General features: G+C 45.2%; 1 protein-coding gene across 4 annotated transcripts in view; it reads right to left on the bottom strand.

Moving 5' to 3' along the window:
- Positions 1 to 13,623: 13,623 nt before the first annotated feature.
- Positions 13,624 to 20,461, bottom strand: part of tmprss3a (transmembrane serine protease 3a) — a 55,194-nt gene continuing 48,356 nt past the window's right edge. For 2 of the 4 annotated variants that reach the window (XM_087992380.1, XM_087992381.1), the window contains 2 exons: positions 15,937 to 16,089; positions 13,625 to 13,972 (listed from right to left, as the gene is read on the bottom strand). In XM_087992380.1, the coding sequence (XP_087848506.1) occupies positions 13,952 to 13,972; positions 15,937 to 16,089 (174 nt within the window). In that variant the 3' untranslated portion in view covers positions 13,625 to 13,951. Of the gene's footprint in view, positions 13,973 to 15,936; positions 16,090 to 20,461 lie in introns of all 4 variants that reach the window. The other 2 variants (XM_087992379.1, XM_087992378.1) reach the window with 2 other exon arrangements.

Below are 20,461 nucleotides of genomic sequence, written 5' to 3'. Positions count from 1 at the left end.
AAGAGATGCGGTGGAGAGCATCGTCGACCACGTCTGGGGGGAAAGTGCGGTCCTTGAAGAAGGAGGCCATCTGGGTTGTACGTTTTTGGAACTGGTCCTCCTGGGAGCAGATGCGGCGGAGACGAAGGAATTGGGAGAATGGGATGGCGTTTTACAGGAGGTAGGGTGGGAGGGGGTGTAGTCCTGGTAGCTGTGGGAGTTGGTCGGTTTGTAGTAGATGTCCGTGTTGATTCGGTCGCCTGAGATAGAAATAGAAAGGTTGAGGAAGGGGAGGGAGGAATCTGAGACTGTCCAGGTGAATTTGATGTCGGTGTGGAAGGTGTTGGTGAAGTGGATGAACTGTTCAACCTCCTCGTGGGAGCACGAGGTGGCGCCGATACAGTCATCGATGTAGCGGAGGAAAAGGTGGTGGGTGGGGCCAGTGTAGTTGCAGAAGATGGACTGTTCCACATATCCTACGAAGAGGCTGGCAAAGCTGGGGCCCATGCGGGTGCCCCTGGCTACTCCTTTCATTTGGAGGAAGTGGGAGGATTGGAAAGAGTTGTTCAGGGTGAGGACCAGTTCAGTCAGTCGAAGGAGGGTGTCAGTGGAAGGGTACTGGTCGGTACGGCGGGAAAGGAAGGAGCGGAGGGCTTTGAGTCCTTCGTGATGGGGGATGGAGGTGTACAGGGACTGGATGTCCATGGTGAAAATAAGGCGTTGGGGACCGGGGAAGCGAAAATCATGGAGCAGGTGGAGGGCATGGGTGGTGTCCCGAATGTAGGTGGGGAGTTCTTGGACTAAGGGGGACAGGACGGTGTCAAGGTATGCGGAGGTAAGTTTGGTGGGCAGAAGCAGGCGGAGACAATGGGTCGGCCGGGGCAGTCAGGTTTGTGGATTTTGGGCAGGAGGTAGAAGCGGGCGGTGCGGGGTTGTGGGACTATGAGGTTGGAGGCGGTGGATGGGAGATCCCCCGAGGTGATGAGGTTATGGACGGTCTGGGAGATGATGGTTTGGTGGTGGGAGGTGGGGTCATGGTCAAGGGGGCAGTAGGAGGAGGTATCTGCGAGCTGGCATTTGGCCTCAGTGGTGTAGAGGTCGGTGCACCAAACTACTACCGCGCCTCCCTTGTCAGCTGGTTTGATAGTGAGGTTGGGGTTGCAACGGAGGGAGTGGAGGGCTGCGCGTTCCGAGGGTGAGAGGTTGGAGTGGGTGAGAGGGGTGGGGGAGTTCAGGTGGCGGTTAATATCGCGGCGGCAGTTGGCTATGAAGAGGTCGAGGGCAGGTAGGAGGCCAGCACGGGGTGTCCAGGTGGACGGGGTGTGTTGGAGGCGTGAGAAGGGGTCGTCAGAGGGTAGGCCAGAGTCCTGGTTGAAGAAGTAGGCGCGGAGGCGAAGGCGGCAGAAGAATTGTTCGATGTCACGCCGTGTGTTGAACTCATTAATCCGAGAGCGTAGGGGAATGAAGGTGAGGCCTCTGCTGAGGACTGATCTTTCATCTTCAGAGAGGGGTAGGTCTGGAGGGATGGTGAAAACTTGGCAGGGCTGAGAGCTAGGAGCTAGGACCTGATGTGGGGCTGGAGCTGGGTGTGGGGGTGGGGTTAGGCCTGGGGGCGGGGATGGAGATCGGCGTGGGTGCGGGGTTGGGTGTGGTGATGGCGATCGGCGAAGGGGCGAGGTTAGGCGTGGTGGCGGGGTTAGGCGTGGTGATGGAACTCGGCTGGGGGGCGGGGTTAGGCGTGGAGATCGGCGTGGGGGCGGAGACACATGCGGCGTTGAGGGCGTGTAGGTTAGTAACGTCACTGGGGGCGGAAGTGGCTGCGGCGACCACAGAGACAGAGTTATTTCCCATAGCCGCGGAGGTCGCGAATCTGTCGGCGATTGTCTTCATGGCGATCATGGAGGCGGTTGTCTGGGCGGCGATCGCGGAGGCGGTTGTCTGGGCGGCGATCGCGGAGGCTGCGAGGTCGGTGGGGGCGGAAGTGACGTCATCGTCGGCGGAGGCTATTGCCGTGGGCGATGTAGCGGCCTCGTGTGTAATGCCGCAATCAGTCCTTAGTAATTGCAATGTAATTGTGAGGATGTTGTGTGGCTTGGAGGGGAACTTGTAAGCACAATTTTTCCATATGTCCACACCCCTTTTCCTTCTAAGTGAGTACAATTCTTCAGTTTGGAAGGCGCTATCAAATGAGCCTTGGGGAGTTAAATTAGATTCCGTACAGTATGAAAACAGGCCCTCAGGCCAACAAATCCACACTGAGCCTCCGAACAGTAACCGGCCCAGACCCAACCCCATATGCTGTATTTACTGACTACTGCACCTAACAATTTAGCATGGCCAATTCACCTGGCCTGCACATCTTTGGATTGTGGGAGGAAACTCACGCAGATACAGGGAGAATGTGCAAACTCCACACAGTCACCCTGGGAATCCAACCCAGGTCCCTGGCGCTCTGAGGCAGCAGTGCTAACCACTGAGCCACCACTGGTTGTTGTAGTGCATCTTTCAGATGCTGTGTCTATGTGTACTATGTGGATGGAATAATACTCTAAGGTGGTGGATGGGGTGGCAATCAGGTAGGTTGCTTTATTTTTGATGATATGGGAGCTACATTCACCCACACAAGTGGAGTGTGTTCCTTCACTACAGATGGTGGGCAATCTTTGAGGAGTCATGATGTGAATCACTTGCACCAGAACTCCTCGCTCAGTTACATTTCCGGTGAGTGATGATAATGTTGCTGAATGCCAAAGGAAGATGGTTAGAGATGGTTTATTGCCTGCCGCTTATGTGACATGTCTGTAACTTGTCTGTGCTGCATGATGTCGATGTGTGAGTGTGCATGTGTGTGTATCCGAGAGAGAGAAAGAGAGAAGTAAAATGACCACTGACTACACACTTGTAGTTTTTGCTTTTTGACGATGTTGAAACAATGATAGCATGCCTTTCCTTATCCCAAATTCTTTTTTGGCTCACCTAATAAAAATCTTATAATGTCTTACATGATAGTGCATGGTAATTACATCTTATTTAGACTTAAAGTGTACCCACGGCTGCCACAGCTTTCAAAGACGTCTTCCTCCAAGTCTTTTATTGACATTGAATATGAATGTGTTTCAATGGTGTAAGCTAGAAATATCTGGAGCCCTAAAATCAACCCCCAAATCACTCCACTAATCAGTCCGTCAGCCCTGTGGTAAAAACAAGGGCTGTAGATGCTGGAAACCAGAGTCTAGATTAGAGTGGTGCTGGAAAAGCACAGCAGGTCAGGCAGCATCCGAGGAGCAGGAAAATCGACATTTCAGGCAAAAGCCCTTCATTGGAATAGAGGCAAGATGCCTGCAGAGTGGAGAGATAAATGAGAGGGGGGTGGGGGTGGGAGGGTGGGAAATAGCATAGAGTACAATGGGTGAATGGGGGTAGGGATGGAGGTGATAGGTCAGAGAGGAGGGTGGAGTGGATAGGTGGAAAGGAAGATAGGCAGGTAGGACAGGTCATCAGGGCGGTGCTGAGCTGGAAGGTTGGAACTGGGGTAAGGTGAGGGGAGGGAAAATGAGGAAACTGGTGAAATCCACATTGATGCCCTGGGGTTGAAGTGTTCCGAGGCGGAAGATGAGGCGTTCTTCCTCCAGGCGTCTGGTGGTGAGGGAGCAGCGGTGGAAGAGGCCCAGGGCCTGCATGTTCTCGGCAGAGTGGGAGGGGAAGTTGAAATGTTGGGCTACAGGGCGGTGTGGTTGATTGGTGCGGGTGTCCCAGAGATGTTCCCTAAACGCTTTACTAAGAGGTGTCCAGTCTCCCCAATGTAGAGGAGATCGCATCGGGAGCAACAGATACAATAAATGATATTAGTGGATGTGCAGGTAAAACTTTGATGGATGTGGAAGGCTCCTTTAGGGCCTTGGATGGAGGTGAGGGAGGAGGTGTGGGCACAGGTTTTACAGTTCCTGCGGTGGCAGGGGAAGGTGCCAGGATGGGAGGGTGGGTTGTAGGGGGGCATGGACCTGACCAGATAGTCACGGAGGGAACGGTCTTTGCGGAAGGCGGAAAGGGGTGGGGAGGGAAATATATCCCTGGTGGTGGGGTCCGTTTGGAGGTGGCGGAAATGTCGTCGGATGATTTGGTTTATGCGAAGGTTGGTAGGGTGTAAGGTGAGCACCAGGGGGTTCTGTCCTTGTTACGGTTGGAGGGGTGGGGTCTGAGAGCGGAGGTGCGGGATGTGGACGAGATGCGTTGGAGGGCATCTTTAACCATGTGGGAAGGGAAATGGTGGTCTCTAAAGAAGAAGGCCATCTGGTGTGTTCTGTGGTGGAAATGGCCCTGTCATAAGCACTTACTGCTATCTCATCTTCAGCCCATTTTCACATGTTTTCCAATTTTTCTTAACATAGCTAGCCGAAATTTAGAAACAGAATTTCATTTGAAATAAGCGTAGTTCTGACTGAAGCTGAATGTTGAACATGATACGGTGGAGCTGGTGTTGGATTAGGGTGGACAAAGTTAAAAATTACGCAACACCAGGTTATAGTCCAACAGTCATGATTTGGAGGTGCTGGTGTTGGACTGGGCTGTACAAATTTAACAATCTCACAACACTGAGTTATAGTGCAACTGGTTTATTTGGAAGCACTAGCTTTCAGAGCGCTGCTCCCTCATCAGGTGGTTGTGGAGTATAAGATCATAAGACACAGAATTTATAGCAAAATATTACAGTGTCATGCAACTGAAATGATATATTGAACAAACCTGTGATTTTTAACTGAGTTTCGAAGCTAACTATAAATTAACAACAATGTAATATCAAATCAAATATTCAAAACAATTCTGAAGATTATCACTTGGTGAGCTTTAACAGTGAATCATCAGGAACCCGCGAAACAGCAGGCATGCAATGTGATGTTGCTAAATATTCGGAAAATGGAAAACTTGCAAAACAAACTAGGTCAGTGTACCTTCATTTGCATCAACAAAACATCTATCACAACTCAGCAAAAGGACTTTTTAAATGAGGCAAAAGTGTAGGAACTTTGCTTTGTCAGCAGTATCAAAACGTCAAGTCAGAGATTTAGCACAATGCCTTGGCATGCACATTGGTGTTGAAATTAATTTCCCTAGTTCTGTTCCAGGCAGCAAGTAGACGCTGAATATTTCAACATGGCATACACTGGTAATGGAAGACCACAGACCCAAAGCATTTAATTGATTGAACATTCAGTTGGGATGGCAGATGAGGCCTCTGTTTACCAATTCACCTGAAGGACAGGAACACTAACTGTGTAGCATTCCCACATTAATGTATTGAAGGATCGGTCTCAGTAGTAGAGATTGAGTGTTGACCTCTTGATTCAGTCGCGTGTGAGGTACTGCTCAAACAAGGCTAATTCCAATACTTAGGAGGTTGTTTCAAAAGTATTTCTTTCAAAAATGTTAACATCATTGACCAGGCCAACATTTCTTACCCATCCTTAATTGCACTTGAGGATATGGTGGTGAAAGTGAGGATTGCAGATGCTGGAGATCAGAGTCGAGTGTGTGGTGCTGGAAAAGCACAGCAGGTTAAACAGGATCCGAGGAGCAGGAGAGTCAACGTTTCGGGCATTAGCCTTTCATCAGGAATATGGTGGTGAGCTGATTTCTTAAAGCGCTTCAATTTAGTAGGTAGATCCACATCGCCAATAGAACGCAAATTCTCTAACTTTGACTTAGTCAGAGTGAAGGAACAGTAATATAGTTCCAAGTCAGGATGGTGTGTGTGACTTGACTTGGTGGTTCCCATGCATCATGTGCCTTTGACCTTCTTGATGTTGGAGGACAGGCGTTTGGAAGGTGCTGTTGAAGAAGCCTTGGTGTGTTGCTGCATTGTTTCTTATACATGGTACACATTGTTAAAAATTACACAGCACCAGGTTATAGTCCAAAAGATTTATTTCCAAATGTGTGATTTTTTTAACTTTGTTCACCCTAGTCCAACACTGGCACCTCCATATGATGGTACACATTGCCGCTGTGTATCAATAGACAATAGACAATAGACAGACAATAGACAATAGATGCAGGAGTAGGCCATTCAGCCCTTCGAGCCTGCACCGCCATTCAATATAATCATGGCTGATCATTCCTAATCAGTATCCTGTTCCTGCCTTATCTCCATAACCCTCGATTCCACTATCTTTGAGAGCTCTATCCAACTCCTTCTTAAATGAATCCAGTGAGTGGGCCTCCACTGCCCCCTGTGGCAGAGCATTCCACACAGCCACCACTCTCTGGGTGAAGAAGTTTCTCCTGAGCTCTGTCCTAAATGGTCTACCCCGTATTTTTAAGCTGTGTCCTCTGGTTCGGCACTCACCCATCAGTGGAAATATGTTTCCTACTGCCAGAGTGTCCAATCCTTTCATAATCTTATACGTCTCAATCAGATCCCCTCTCAGTCTTCGAAACTCAAGGGTATACAAGCCCAGTCGCTCCAGTCTTTCGGCGTAAGGTAATCCTGCCATTCCAGGAATTGACCTCGTGAACCTTCGCTGCACTCCCTCAATAGCCAGAATGTCTTTTCTCAAATTTGGAGACCAGAACTGCACACAGTACTCCAGGTGTGGTCTCACCAGGGCCCTGTACAGCTGCAGAAGCACCTCTTTGCTTCTATACTCAATTCCTCTTATTATGAAGACCAGCATGCTGTTAGCCTTCTTCACTACCTGCTGTACCTGCATGCTTGCCTTCATTGACTGGTGTACAAGAACACCCAGATCTCTCTGTACTGCCCCTTTACATAAATTGATTCCATTGAGGTAGTAGTCTGCCTTCCTGTTCTTGCTACCAAAGTGGATAACCATACATTTATCCACATTAAACTGCATCTGCCATGCATCTGCCCACTCCCCTAACTTGTCCAGGTCACCCTGTAATCTCTTAACATCCTCATCACTTTTCACCCTGCCACCCAGCTTTGTATCATCAGCAAATTTGCTAATGTTATTGCTGATACCATCTTCTATATCATTAACATATATTGTAAAAAGCTGTGGCCCCAGCACGGATCCCTGCGGTACCCCACTGGTCACTGCCTGCCATTCCGAAATGGAGCCGTTTATCACTACCCTTTGTTTCCTATTAGCCAACCAATTTTCAATCCAATCTAATACTTTGCCCCCAAATACCATGCACCCTAATTTTACTCACTAACCTCCTGTGTGGGACTTTATCAAAAGCTTTTTGAAAGTCCAGTTACACTACATCTACTGGATTTCCCTCGTCCAACTTCATAGTTACATCCTCAAAAAATTCAAGAAGATTAGTCAAGCATGATTTCCCCTTCATAAATCCATGCTGACTCTGTCCTATCCTGTTACTACTATCCAGATGTGCAGTAATTTCATCCTTTATAATAGACTCCAGCATCTTTCCCACCACTGAGGTCAGACTAACTGGTCTATAATTTCCTGCTTTCTCTCGCCCACCTTTCTTAAAAAGTGGTATAACATTAGCCACCCTCCAATCCTCAGGAACCGACCCCGAATCTATTGAACTCTGGAAAATAATCACCAACGCATCCACGATTTCCCGAGCCACCTCCTTCAGTACCCTGGGATGCAGACCATCAGGCCCCGGAGACTTATCAACCTTCAGACCTAACAGTCTCTCCAACACCAAATCCTGGCAAATATAAATTCCCTTAAGTTTAGGTCCTTCAGCCACTGTTACTTCAGGGAGATTGCTTGTGTCTTCCCCAGTGAACACAGATCTGAAGTACCCATTTAATTCCTCTGCCATTTCTTTGTTCCTAGTAATATATTCCCCTGTTTCTGTCTTCAAGGGCACAATTTTTGTCCTAACCATTTTTTTGCCTTGCACATACCTAAAAAAGCTTTTCCTATCCTCCTTAATATTCTTGGCCAGTTTACCTTCGTACCTCGTTTTTCCTCTGCGTATTTCCTTCTTAGTAATCCTCTGTTGCTCTTTAAAAGCTTCCCAGTCCTCAGTTTTCCCACTTATCTTAGCTATGTTATACTTTTTCTCTTTTAACTTTATATGTTTCTTTACTTCCCTCGTCAGCCACGGCCGCCCATGCCTCCTCCTGGGATCTTTCTTCCTTTTAGGAATGAACTGATCCTGCAACTTCTGCATTATACACAGAAATATCCGTCATTGTTCCTCCACGGTCATCTCTGCTAAGGTATTGCACCATTGAACTTTGGCCAGCTCCTCCCTCATAGCTCCATTATTCCCTTTATTCAACAGAAGTACTGTCACTTCCGACTGTACCCTCTCCCTCTCAAATTGCAGATTGAAGCTTATTGTATTATGGTCACTACTTCCCAATGGCTCCTTCACTTCGAGGTCTCTGACCAATTCTGGTTCGTTACACAATACCAGATCCAGAATTGTCTTCTCCCTGGTCGGCTCCAGCACCAGCTGCTCTAAGAATCCATCTCTGAGGCACTCCACAAAGTCTCTTTCTTGTGGCCCAATACCATCCTGATTCTCCCAGTCTACTTGCATGTTAAAATCCCCCATAACAACTGTAGTGACATCTTTGCGACAGGCCAATTTCAGCTCCTGATTTAACTTACATCCGACATCCAGACTACTGTTTGGGGGCCTGTAGATGACTCCCAAGAGGGTCTTTTTACCCTTGGTATTTCGAAGCTCTATCCACACTGACTCTACATCTCCTGACTCTAGGTCCCCCCGCGCAAGGGACTGAATATCATCCCTTACTAACAAGGCCACCCCACCCCCTCTGCCCATCAGTCTGTCCTTACGATAACACGTGTATCCTTGAATATTCATTTCCCAGGTCCTGTCCATTTGAAGCTACGTCTCAGTTATCCCCACAATATCGTATCTGCCAATTTCCAAAAGAGCCTCAAGCTCATCCATCTTATGTCTAATGCTTCGTGCATTAATGTGTAGTATTTTTAATTTGTTACTGCTCTCACCCTTCCCATCAACCCTTATTTCACTCAATCTTCCAGCATGATGCCTTTCCGAGTTTTCTGCCTCATTAATACAGTTGTCTTTCTTGACTTCTCTTGTTCTAACTTTCCCTTCAAATTCCTTTTTAAACATCCAGCTTGTCCCCTCCCCCCCGCTACTTAGTTTAAATCTAGCGGTGTTGCAGTTGAAAACCTGCCTGCCAGAATACTGGTCCCTAACCTATTTAGGTGCAAGACGTCTCTCTTGTAGAATTTATGTTTACCACAAAATATACCCCAGTGATTCAAGAACTTGAATCCTTGCTTCCTGCACCAGTTCCCCAACCACACGTTCAAGTCCATTATCTCCCTGTTTCTGGCCACACTAGCCCGAGGAACTGGAAGCAAACCGGAGATAAGCACCTTGGACGTCCTGCTTTTCAGCCTTCTTCCTAGTTCTCCGAAGTCTCGCTGTAGTATGTTCCTCCTCTTCTTCCCGACATCATTTGTGCCGACATGTACCACCACCTCTGACTCTTCACCCTCATCCTTGAGGATTTCCTGCACTCTGTCCGCGATGTCTTTCATTCTAGCACCAGGAAAGCAACACACCATCCTTAAATCCCGTCTGCTGCCACAAAAACCCCGGTCAGTTCCTCTCACGATGGAGTCCCCTATTACCACGGCTCTGTGCGATGTCCGACTCTTCCGCTCTGCCTCTGCGGCAACATTTGATTGACAAACGTGGCCGCCTTGCGAACTGGCAGTGTCATCAGTCTCTGCTTCCAAAAGCTTCAACTTGTTCCTGACAGGTACTTCTCCCGGGGTCTCTTGCACCTGTCTCCTCTCTGCCTTCCTCATCATTTGCTCTCTTCTGCTCTCTTCTGGCATGATTGGTGTAATAACATCGCTGAAGGTCTTGTCCAGAAAGATCTCGTTCTCTCGGATGAGCCTAAGGTCTTCGAGTTCTTTCGTCAGCGCTGCAATATGCTCGGTCAATTGCTGAATGTGCACACACTTTCCACACATATACGAGCCAGACACACCAGAGTCATTGACCTCCCACATCAAGCACGTAGCGCACTGAACCAGCTGGGCAGTCATGTCTTCACCCTCTTCAACTGTGGTGTAATCACTTCACTCAACCTCCTTGTCAAAGATTCCTGAGATGAAGCCTCACTCCTTGATCTAAACTTCCTTAGACCCTCTTTTTGTGGCACGTCTGTGGACTCTTAATAAAGGTTAGAGGAGGAGGGAGGGAGGGAGACCCTACTTTGTAGGACCTGGGGTTTAGAACACACCCACTCTAATAGTAATCACTTACCTTCCCGACCGGCTTTGCGCTCCGTCTGAACTTCCGCCCAGCTCCCGCCGCTCTCTGTTGCGAAAAGACCGTTGGCGTCGAGGTAAGTTCTTTATATAGTAATCACTTACCTTCCCGACCAGCTTTGCGCTCCGTCTGAACTTCCGCCCAGCTCCCGCCATTCTGTTGCGAAAAGACTGTTGGCGTCGAGGTAAGTTCTTTATAGTATCAGTGATGAAGGGACTGATTGTGGTAAATGAGATGCCAATTGAGCATCCCTATTGGTACTGGGTGGTGACGGAACTGCACTCTTCTAGTTTAGAATGCACCATCACACTCAGGAATTGTGCCTTTACATGATGCTCAGGTTTCTGGGAGTCAGGAGGTGAGTTATCACAGAGTTCCCAGATTCTGACCTGGTCTTCTTGCAATGGTATTTATGTGGCTGGTTTAGTTCAGTTGGTAGTCAATGGTAATCCCTAGTTTGCTGGTAAATGGGACGAGATGAATTAAAAATATCTGGTCGGCATGGACGAGTTTGACCGAAGGGTCTGTTTCCGTGCTGTACATCTCTATGACTCTAAGCCATTTGTCGAGACAATAATAGCAGGAAGATAGAGAGAAAAGCATTCTGATCAAATATCACAGAGTTGATGCGAGGATGTTAGTGACATTTCCTGCTTGCTTTCTGTCTGTCAGAAGCAGCTAGGACACCAACAGAGATAATAATAAAATACCTCAAAACGGAATGAAACACGATGGAGCTGTTGTCAATTGCTGTATGCTAACCAGCATGTTTTGCTGCCATGACAACACTCCAATCTCCAGTTGGACTACAATTGTATAACTGAAGAGAACTTTAAAAGCACATTTGTTGGAAAGATAATGAGAACATGGATACAATGCATTTCCAGAGGTGAATGTTACCATCCAATCAGCAGTACCTGATAAAGCACATGGATTGACTCAGACAGAATGACTACCATTGCTATCATCATTGCCAGTGGAACAAACCATTGGATAACTGACAGTAAACAGTGGTTCTTAGATCTCAAACACTCAAATCTTCTCTAGATTTCATATAGAGGAGCTTCCCAACAACAGTAAAAGCACAAATGGACAACACAAATGTCTAAGTTAGATTTATTCCACTTTGGTTTTTTAGCAATGGAAAATTATACCCTTTTGTCAATTTTGAAATGAAATATTACAGATGTGAAATTATTCTGCTTATCTTAGTCATAACTGCGTTTCAACACCAGGAGTATCAATTGACCTCTAATTTGTTGGTCTATTTCTGATGTGCTTATCTTTAAATACATTATGCAAAAAAACATTTTTATGGTCTCCATGTCAATGCTCAGTTGTAGCTTTTTAAATAAATGCCATAATAAGGCATTGGAGAGGAACTCAGTTATCTCAAACACCAGCGAAGGTTATAGAAGCTAGAGAACTTGGAGATGCTGCACACTTCTGCTACAGAGTGTCAGTAATGGATGCTTATAGATATAGTACCAATCGAGCTGGCTGCTTTATCTTGGATGGTGTCAAGCTCTTGAGAGGTGTTGAAGCTGTACCCATCCAGACAAGTGGGGAATATTCCATTGTACTCCTGACTTGTGCCTTGCAGCTGGTGGACAGGCTTTGGGGAGTCAGACTGTGAATTACTTGCTTCAGAATTCCTAATTTCTGACCTGCTCTTGTAGCCATAGTATTTATAGATTAGATTCCCTACAGTGTGGAAACAGGCCATTCGGCCCAACAAGTCCACACCAACCCTCCAAAAAGTAACCCATCCAGACCCATTCCCCCTATTTACCCCTAACTAATGCACCTAACACTATGGGCAATTTACCATGGCCAATTCACCTGGCCTGCATACCTTTGGATCGTGGGAGGAAGCCAGAGTACCCCGAGGAAACCCACACAGATACAGGGACAATGTGCAAACTCCACACAGACAGTTGCCCGAGGCTGGAATTGAACCTGGGGTCCTGGTGCTGTGAGGCAGCAATGCTAGCCACTGAGCCACCTCGCTGCCCATATATGGCTAAATCGGTTTAGTTCTGGGTCATGGTGACACTCAGAATGTAGAGATTTTCTTTTAATCTCACTAATGGGCATCATATGTTGCACCAGCATTTACTGCCCATAACTAGTTACTCTTGAGAAGGTAATGATGAGCTACCATCTTAAATCACTGCAGTCCACACAACTGAATGGCTTGTGAGGCCATTTGAGAGTCACCCACATTGCTGTGGCTCTGGACTCACATGTAGACAAGGCCAGCAGTCTCCTTCCTTAAATGACATTAGTGAACCAGATGGATTGGTACAACAATTGACAATTATTTCATGGTTGTCCTTACACTTCAAATCCAGGGTTTTTTTTACATTGAATTCAAACTCCCCATCTGCAGTGGTGGGATTTGAACCCGGGGTTCCCCAGGATATTACCTAGGTGTCTGGATTTCAAGACCAGTGACAATACGACGAGGCCATCACCTTCTCCATATAACAACAACATCATAATGAAACATTGATGTTTGCTCAATGTAAATAGCTCTCTCGCTGCTCACTAGTAAGAATCCCCCCTCACCATTCAATAATTAGTTGGAAAATGGCACCTTTTTGTCCTCAATATTGGGAAGCTCCCAACTATTGATCTCATGCAATTCTCACAATGTTTTCACCACAGTCCAGGTCACTCAGGAGCTGGGAAGATTCCTGTCTCACTCATCGAATGCATTATCTGTTTAGCAAGGGGTCAATAATTCCCTTAAATCCTCAGTAGTATGTCATCTTTTGAATGGAGTTTAGATTAGAGTGGTGCTGGAAAAGCACAGCAGTTCAGGCAGCATCCAAGGAGCAGTAAAATCGACGGTTCAGGCAAAAGCCCTTCATCAGGAATACAGGCAGAGTGCCTGAAGAGTGGAAAGATAATCTTTCATTTATCTTTCCACCCTTCAGGCACTCTGCCTGTATTCCTGATGAAGGGCTTTTGCCCAAAACGTCGATTTTACTGCTCCTCGGATGCTGTCTGACCTGCTATGCTTTTCCAGCACCACTCTAATCTAAACTCTGGTTTCCAGCATCTGCAGTCATTGTTTCTACCATCTTTTGAATGGAAAATGTTCCCATCTCACTGTGGATTGATATCAGAGGCAAATTCAGCTTAAGAGAGCCCATTAAATGCTTGCATTTTAGTTAACATTCATAGAACAGTACAGCACAGGAACAGGCCCTTCGGCCCACAATGTCATGTCGAATTTAAACTACTCCTTTCTGCATGCCATTGGTTCATATCCCACTATTCCTTGCCTTTTCAAATGTTTATCCAAAAGCCCCTTAAACGTCCCATCACATCCGTCTCTACCACCATCCCTGGCAGCCCATTCCAGAGTCCAACCACTGTGTAAAAAAACTTGCCCCTCACATCTCCTTTGAACTTACCCCCTCTCACCTTAAATGCACGCCATCTAGTATTAGGCATTGCAACTCCGGGAAAAAGACTCTGACTGTCAGCTGAGGTTAGGATGGTTTGTGGCATTGGGAAGTCTGTTCATCTCACAATCTGATGTGAACACTTGAAATCCTTCCACGATATCACATCAGTCTCCAAAGAAAGAGAATGAAGGCATGAGAAAAGGAAATTCAGAAAATACCGATGTGCGACCTCAAAAGATACAATAATGTTGAGAATTAAGCTTAAAGCATCAGCATCAATTTATTAAACTATTTTTCATTTCTTATTGTCTTCAGCCATTTGACTCTTCCCTCTGTGAAATAAAAATAAATTGAACACACCATTAGCTACAACAACTTGCCTTTATAACGAGACTCCTCAGAAAAAGAGGATGAGGGAGAGAGGAGAGGACAGGAATGGGGGTGGGGAATGTAGGGGTAGAGGGGCTAGGGTTGAGTAGGAGTGGAGACCACAATTGGATAGAGAAAAGACTGTGGTTACAAAGCAGGTATCGATCATCATTGGGTTTGGAGGGACCCAAAGCACAAAGAAAGGAAGTTCAGGGAGTGTTTTCAATGGCAGTAGTGGATAGGAAGAGGAATTAAGCTGGGAAGAACCACAGAACAAGTGTTAATGCTTATTGAGGGGGCCATTAATGGTGGCGTGGTGTGGTGATACTATGACTTTAAGAGACATATTTTGTCCTGTTCTATTTTTGTGAAGGAAGATTGAGACAGATGCTCCAAGCAGTCTGCTTAAAGCTAATGAAGTAAACAGCTTGTGCGGCCTTGGGGTTTTTTAAAAGTTGGGACAATAGAAGCCGCCTGAATGGGTGGGGTCAAGCTCCTACAGAGCCAGGATGTTTAGTTTTAGCTTTCTGCAGTTGCTGGGGTCTTGAAGCTGGATGGAGAAGCTCTTTTTCCCCTCTCTGTTTCCGTTAAAAGCTGGAATTCTCTTCCTGCTGCTGGAATTGCACATGAGAGTATCTATTTTACTGAATTTGCCTTTGTCAAGGGTGTGTTTATGGGTTGTTATGATATTGCAACAATTAATTAGTAGCAATTCATACATATATTATTTTGTTAAGCATTTCTATAGAGTTACAATTCAGCCAATTTTTGGCTTCACCTTACACTTTTCTTAAGAAAAAGTTACACCTTTAGGTATCTTCTTAATATTTTTTGAGGAGGGTTGGTCTGGTCTATAACAATGGAAGGAGCAGTCTTCTATCAGAGAAGCAAAGAGTGAATCTGGAGGACTTGGAGGTTCATGTGTAAGCTGAACCTTGTAGATCCTGTCTATTTTCTCAGTGGGGCAGACTGACTGCCCCCATCACTTTAGACATGAATAACATAAATACTAGGCAAGTTTTTAACCCAAGGGTAAACATGCCAAGCTTGCCAACATTACCAAGCAAGGGAAGGCTTTAAAAGCTTGGCCATCCATGCAAGATGGAAGATAGTTGCATCTCCAAGGCTGTGTTACGCAGGGAGGTTGCCTGTGACAAGGGACAAACAGATTGCCCTAGATTATAATCAAAAGGGAAAGGATAGTCCTCAATAACAATGATAAGTGGGAAGCTTTAACTGGCCACTGAAGTGGATGCAATGCTAACTTAAACAGGAGTTGCCACTAACTCGATGTGCAGATATAGAATCTCCAAAGCCAATGCCAACCCTGCACCATCAACTTGCATCACCAGCAAGTGATAACTTCACATGAGGCACTGGTGGTAGCCTTTACCATGACAGAACCAGCTTGTTCAGTCACTGAAAGAAGTGCAGCAGATGATCGTTAAAATTCTGAGGCTGCACTCTCCACATCCCTCACAGATGGCAGCATACTAACTGCATCATTTGAACTCCATCGTCTGAGCAGGAACCTGGCGAATGTAAAACCACAGGTTGTAGATCCTGCCCGATTCAATCGGAATTAGGAAGCAAAACCGAAAACTATTCCCTAACTGTCGTAGCTTCAATTACAAGGCAGAAAGCTAAGCCAGCTAAAAACCACAGACTTTGCTAACCAGACCCTCTGTTATCCAAACGTCCTGACGTCTGGTATGGAAAGATTATCCGGATCAAAGTCCAGCAACTATAATATACTGGAGTCTTAATGTCAAAGTGATTGCAGGTGGAAGTGGTAGAGGCCAGATGACAGCCTAGCATTTTCCTCGTTAGGTCAGAGAAATGGGACTGATGCAGTAGAAGGGGAAAAAAAGGGGACGCAAAGCAACTGAACGTTGTGAGCACAGAGCCCCAGCTCCTCAGTGGGTACCTCCATTTGTTTGTGGATCCAGTCTAGGTATTCGGTGACCCGAGCATAGACTCCAGGTTTGTTCTGATTTGCGCAGCCCGCTCCCCAGCTTGTAATTCCGACTAACTTCCAAACGCTGTTCTCCTTGCAGGCGAGCGGACCTCCGCTGTCTCCCTGTTTTGCATCCAAGAGAAAAATTAAAAGATGATCAATAAGGTTATGGATAAATCCTCCTTGAAGGACACACATCCACATCACAAGAACGCAAGAGGTGTACGTGGGATCCACAGGGTTTTAGTTTTCAGGTTAGGATTCCAGCCTTGTGGACACTCAAGGGTCTCCGTCTATGTGAGACAGTCTTTGGGCAGTGATTTCAGTCCAATGGTGGCCAAACTGTGGACTCTTTGTCCAAGTTGGTAATGTTCAATGGAAAGCTTACAGATCAGTTTAGGATAAGAGCGGGTACCTGAGCCCTGTTCATATTCATCCTTCAGGGGAAAAATTCAGCTCACAATCTCAACGAACCAAGATAGGTGTCTTTATTTCTTATGTTCTTATGATGTACACAAAGATTTATATACAACCTATGGACATGATAAATTATATGAAGGTTTGAGAAGCAGAGCTCTTAAACAAGGGCCATTTTGATGAATGTTGATCTATTGAACAAGAGGAATTAGAAACTTCTTAAACTACCAACATTGAAATGAATTGAATTGAATTGAATTTATTGTCACATGTACCAAGGCACAGTGAAAAGCTTTGTCTTGCAAGTAATGCAGGCAGATCACAGAGTTAAATAGCACAGATAGTAAATAATAGGTAAACAGCGGCAAAAACAAAAACACAGGTACAGACGAATGTTAAGAGTTTGTGAGTCCATACAGTAATTTAGCAACAGTAGGGTAGAAATTGTTATAAAACCAGCTGGTGCATGTGTTCAGACTTCTGTACCTTCTCCCTGATGGTAGACATTGTAGAAAAACATTGCCAGGGTGGGATGGATCTTTGAGAATGCTGGCGGCCTTTCCTTGACAGTGGGCTGGTAGATGGATTTTATAGATGGGAGGTTGGCCTTTGTGATGGAGGCAATCTTAAAAAAAATCAATTCTACGGCAAGGCTTGAGAACCTGGGATGTTACTTTCAGAAAAAGAGGGTAGATTTGACAGAGAAGTTCATAATTTTACAGGGTTTTGATAGCATAAATATGGAAAGTATTGATTTGAGTTGCAATAAAATCAGTAATCAGAGTAATCTTAGAGTAAAGGGAAAGGAAATAAGGAGAAACTTCTTCAGCCCGAGAGTGGTGAATCTGTGGAATTCACTGCCACTAAAGGCTGTGGAGGCCAGATCATTGAGTATATTTAAGACTGAGATCAATAGGTTCTTGATTGTCAAGGGAATTAAGAATTACAGGGAGAAAGCAGGATAATAAGGTTGAGAAACGTATCAGCCATGATTGAATGGTAGAGCAGACTCAATGGGCTGAATGGCCTAATTTCTGCTCCAATGTCTTATGGTCTTACAGCACAGAGTTAAGATATAACTAAGTAAACCTAATGATGGGAATTTATTTCCATAGTTCTAACACTTAGGATTGAAGAGCTCCCCTTTTATCTCTCTTCTTATGACTGCTCCAGGGTTTTATTTTGTTTTGGATGAAGATGGTCCTGTAACTTTTAATGTGCACGTATCTGCTAACATCTGATGAAGAATTTCTCAGACTGGTTTTCATAAAGCGGATAAAATAAAGAATTAGTTTTACTGCATTATAGACCAACCTGGGTAAAACATTGAAATACCTTCTGACTTCCATAAACGAATGCACATGAACACATTCATATCTTGAAATGCACATTAAATACAGATTGCAGAGTAGAGAAAGATAAATTTGGCCAAAGAAGAGTTTTAAAATGATGAAACAAGTTCACAGTTTGTTGTCTGTGGGTACAATTACAGTGTTTAAAAGCCATTTGGATAAGTACATGAATAGGAAAGGTTTTGAGGGATATGGGCCTGGAGCAGGCAGATGGAACTAGTTTACTTTAGGATTATGTTCAGCATGGACTAGTTGGACTGAAGGGTCTGTTTCCATGCTGTATGACTTTATGACTCTAAGACTCGCTTCTATCACTGAGTTGGTTTGAAGTTGTAGCTGGTATTTCCATCATCTCTGAAGATTCTGATGTGAATTTGTAGTTGTTCTTTTACAAACTGTCCATTGCGGAATGGAGACACAGTTAAATTAGTAGACAGTGATTTCCTTTTAGATAGAGAAAAAGAGAGAATTGCAGTAGTTGTTTTTTCCGTTGTTTAACTGCTGCTGACATTCTGCTTAAAACTATGTGCTGAAGTTAGAGAGCTTGGCCTGTTGTGTGACTCCTCTCTCCAACCGGCAGTAATTGAAACAAAAGTTGTGTTTTTTAGTGCCTACTCAGTTAACTTAAAAAACCTAGTTAAAAACCTAGTTATAGGCCAACCACTCTGAAAGCTAGTGATTCTAAATAAACCTATTGGACTGTAACCTGGTGTGTGGTTTTTAACTTTATCCACCCCAGTGCAACACCAGTTCCTCCAAATCTTTAAACAAAACTAAGATCCTTTGTCCAATAAAAGTCAACAACTTTGTGAAGTTCTAATGTAGAGTCACTGACTCGAAGCATTAGCTCTACTTTCTTCCCACAGATTTTCCAGACCTGGTAGGCTTCTCCAGCAATTTTGGCCTTTGTTCCACACCTTTAACTCACTTCTTCATTTATCGTTTGAATACTGTAGGCCGCTTCCATTGTGATCTTTATTATGGCTGGAAGAGATTGCTCACAAATCCTTGGGACATGCTATTATTTTAACAGATGACACAGATTTGTGTGGGATGCACAGCTGCATGTAGATTTGAAATCACTTTTGTCCTTTTTTAGAACTGTTTTTTTTTAAATAAACCCAACTCACAACTATTGCTGCTGATTTAAAAGTAAATTAGTTGACATTAAGACATCACCATTTTGAGGCACTGTCACACTTTGCTTTCTGCCTGAATAGCACCCAGGTCTCTTATCCAGGCCATCCCCAGCTGACGTGTCCATGATTGCTGCCTCAGGAACATTTAGATCTTAGATTGAGATTTTTATTGTCACACGTACTCAAGTACAGGGTACGTTGTATTGTGTCACAATAGTCTCACCAGACCCTAAGGCTGCTCTTTCATTGCAGAGAAGCGACCAGTGGTGATTTAACCTGAGGGCCGCCAGACCTCAGACGAGGGAAGAGACTTTGAGAAGGAGAGCCCTTCATGGTAACCTCAAAGCGGCATGGGGAATTAAACCTATGCTGGTGGCATCACATTGTTCTGCAAGCCAATAATCTAGCCAACTGAGCTAAACCAACTTCCTACAGGGTACAGAAGGGCAGTAAAAAGGATACGTCACCACAGACAGTGCCATCTTAGGTACAAAGTACCTTGGCACAAAAACTTAATTCTTTATTTTTCTAATTCTGTAACTAAGTTAAAAAGGTCCAACACTGCAGTCTTCTTTTGTATATAACTTGAAAAATAGAAATAAAGTTAAGAAGTCATATACTACAGTCCTTTCTTAAGCCATGGACCTGCAAAATGTCCAAGGTGGACTTTCCCCAAGTGGGCTCACTCTCCCCTGAGCAGGGCACGGTTTTACCCATGCTAGGCTAAGACCCACCCATGTGTACCAGCCTTCTCTGACCACTGCTGTTGATTGGGCATGCCAGGCTTCACTGCCGCTTGCAAGGCTTCGGCCCTGACCGCCTTTGCCATCATCTTTCACCGTCTTGCTCCAACTGCCATCCGGGCTCAGGCTGGGTCCCATCATCTTTACTGAAAGAGAGGCACCATCCCTGGGAAGATTGCACATGGTACATTTGGCATCCAGGAACGCTCCTTCCTATGTCAAGACGACAATAATTAAATCTCAAATTTTTCCATTAGCTGGGAAGCACATTGCGTGGCACTGAATTCACCTCGGGCTCCATTGGTGTGTCAATCTATTGTACTCATTCTGATCATTGAAAGTGAAACTTGAATCCACAAGCTCTGGATTCAGAGGGAGAGGTGCTCCCCACAGGGTCATGACTAAACCAAATGAGATACCAGCACGTTATGGTATCCAGTTTATGGAAACAGGTGAGGTTGGGAGGGTGTTGTGGCGAGCAAATATACAGAGAAATTACAGCAGGCCATCAGTGCAATTTTAGGAAATTGTGGAAATCCCTAATGAATATTGCATTCAGTTCCAGTCTTCGTGCTATAAGAGCGATGTTAAAGTTTAAAGGGGTCAGCAAATATTTACAAGGTTGTTGCCGGAATTGGAGGATTTAAGCAACAGGGAGAGACTAAGTAGGCTGGGAGCATCTTCCCTTGAGTGTCAGAGGCTGAGGCATGACCTTATAGAGTTTTATAAAATCATGAGGGGTATGGTGAATTGACAAGATATTTTTCCCAGGATAGGAGAGTCCAGACCTAGAGGGCATAGATTTAAGGTGAGAGAGGAAAGAGTTAAAAGGGACTAATGGGCA

The sequence above is a fragment of the Chiloscyllium plagiosum genome, unplaced genomic scaffold (assembly GCF_037043375.1).
Source record: "Chiloscyllium plagiosum isolate Xiang-an unplaced genomic scaffold, Cpla_swu_hap1 HiC_scaffold_12, whole genome shotgun sequence".
Classification (NCBI taxonomy): domain Eukaryota; kingdom Metazoa; phylum Chordata; class Chondrichthyes; order Orectolobiformes; family Hemiscylliidae; genus Chiloscyllium; species Chiloscyllium plagiosum.
Note: the sequence above shows the minus strand (reverse complement) of the source record. Positions and strands in the feature narration are given on the sequence as shown.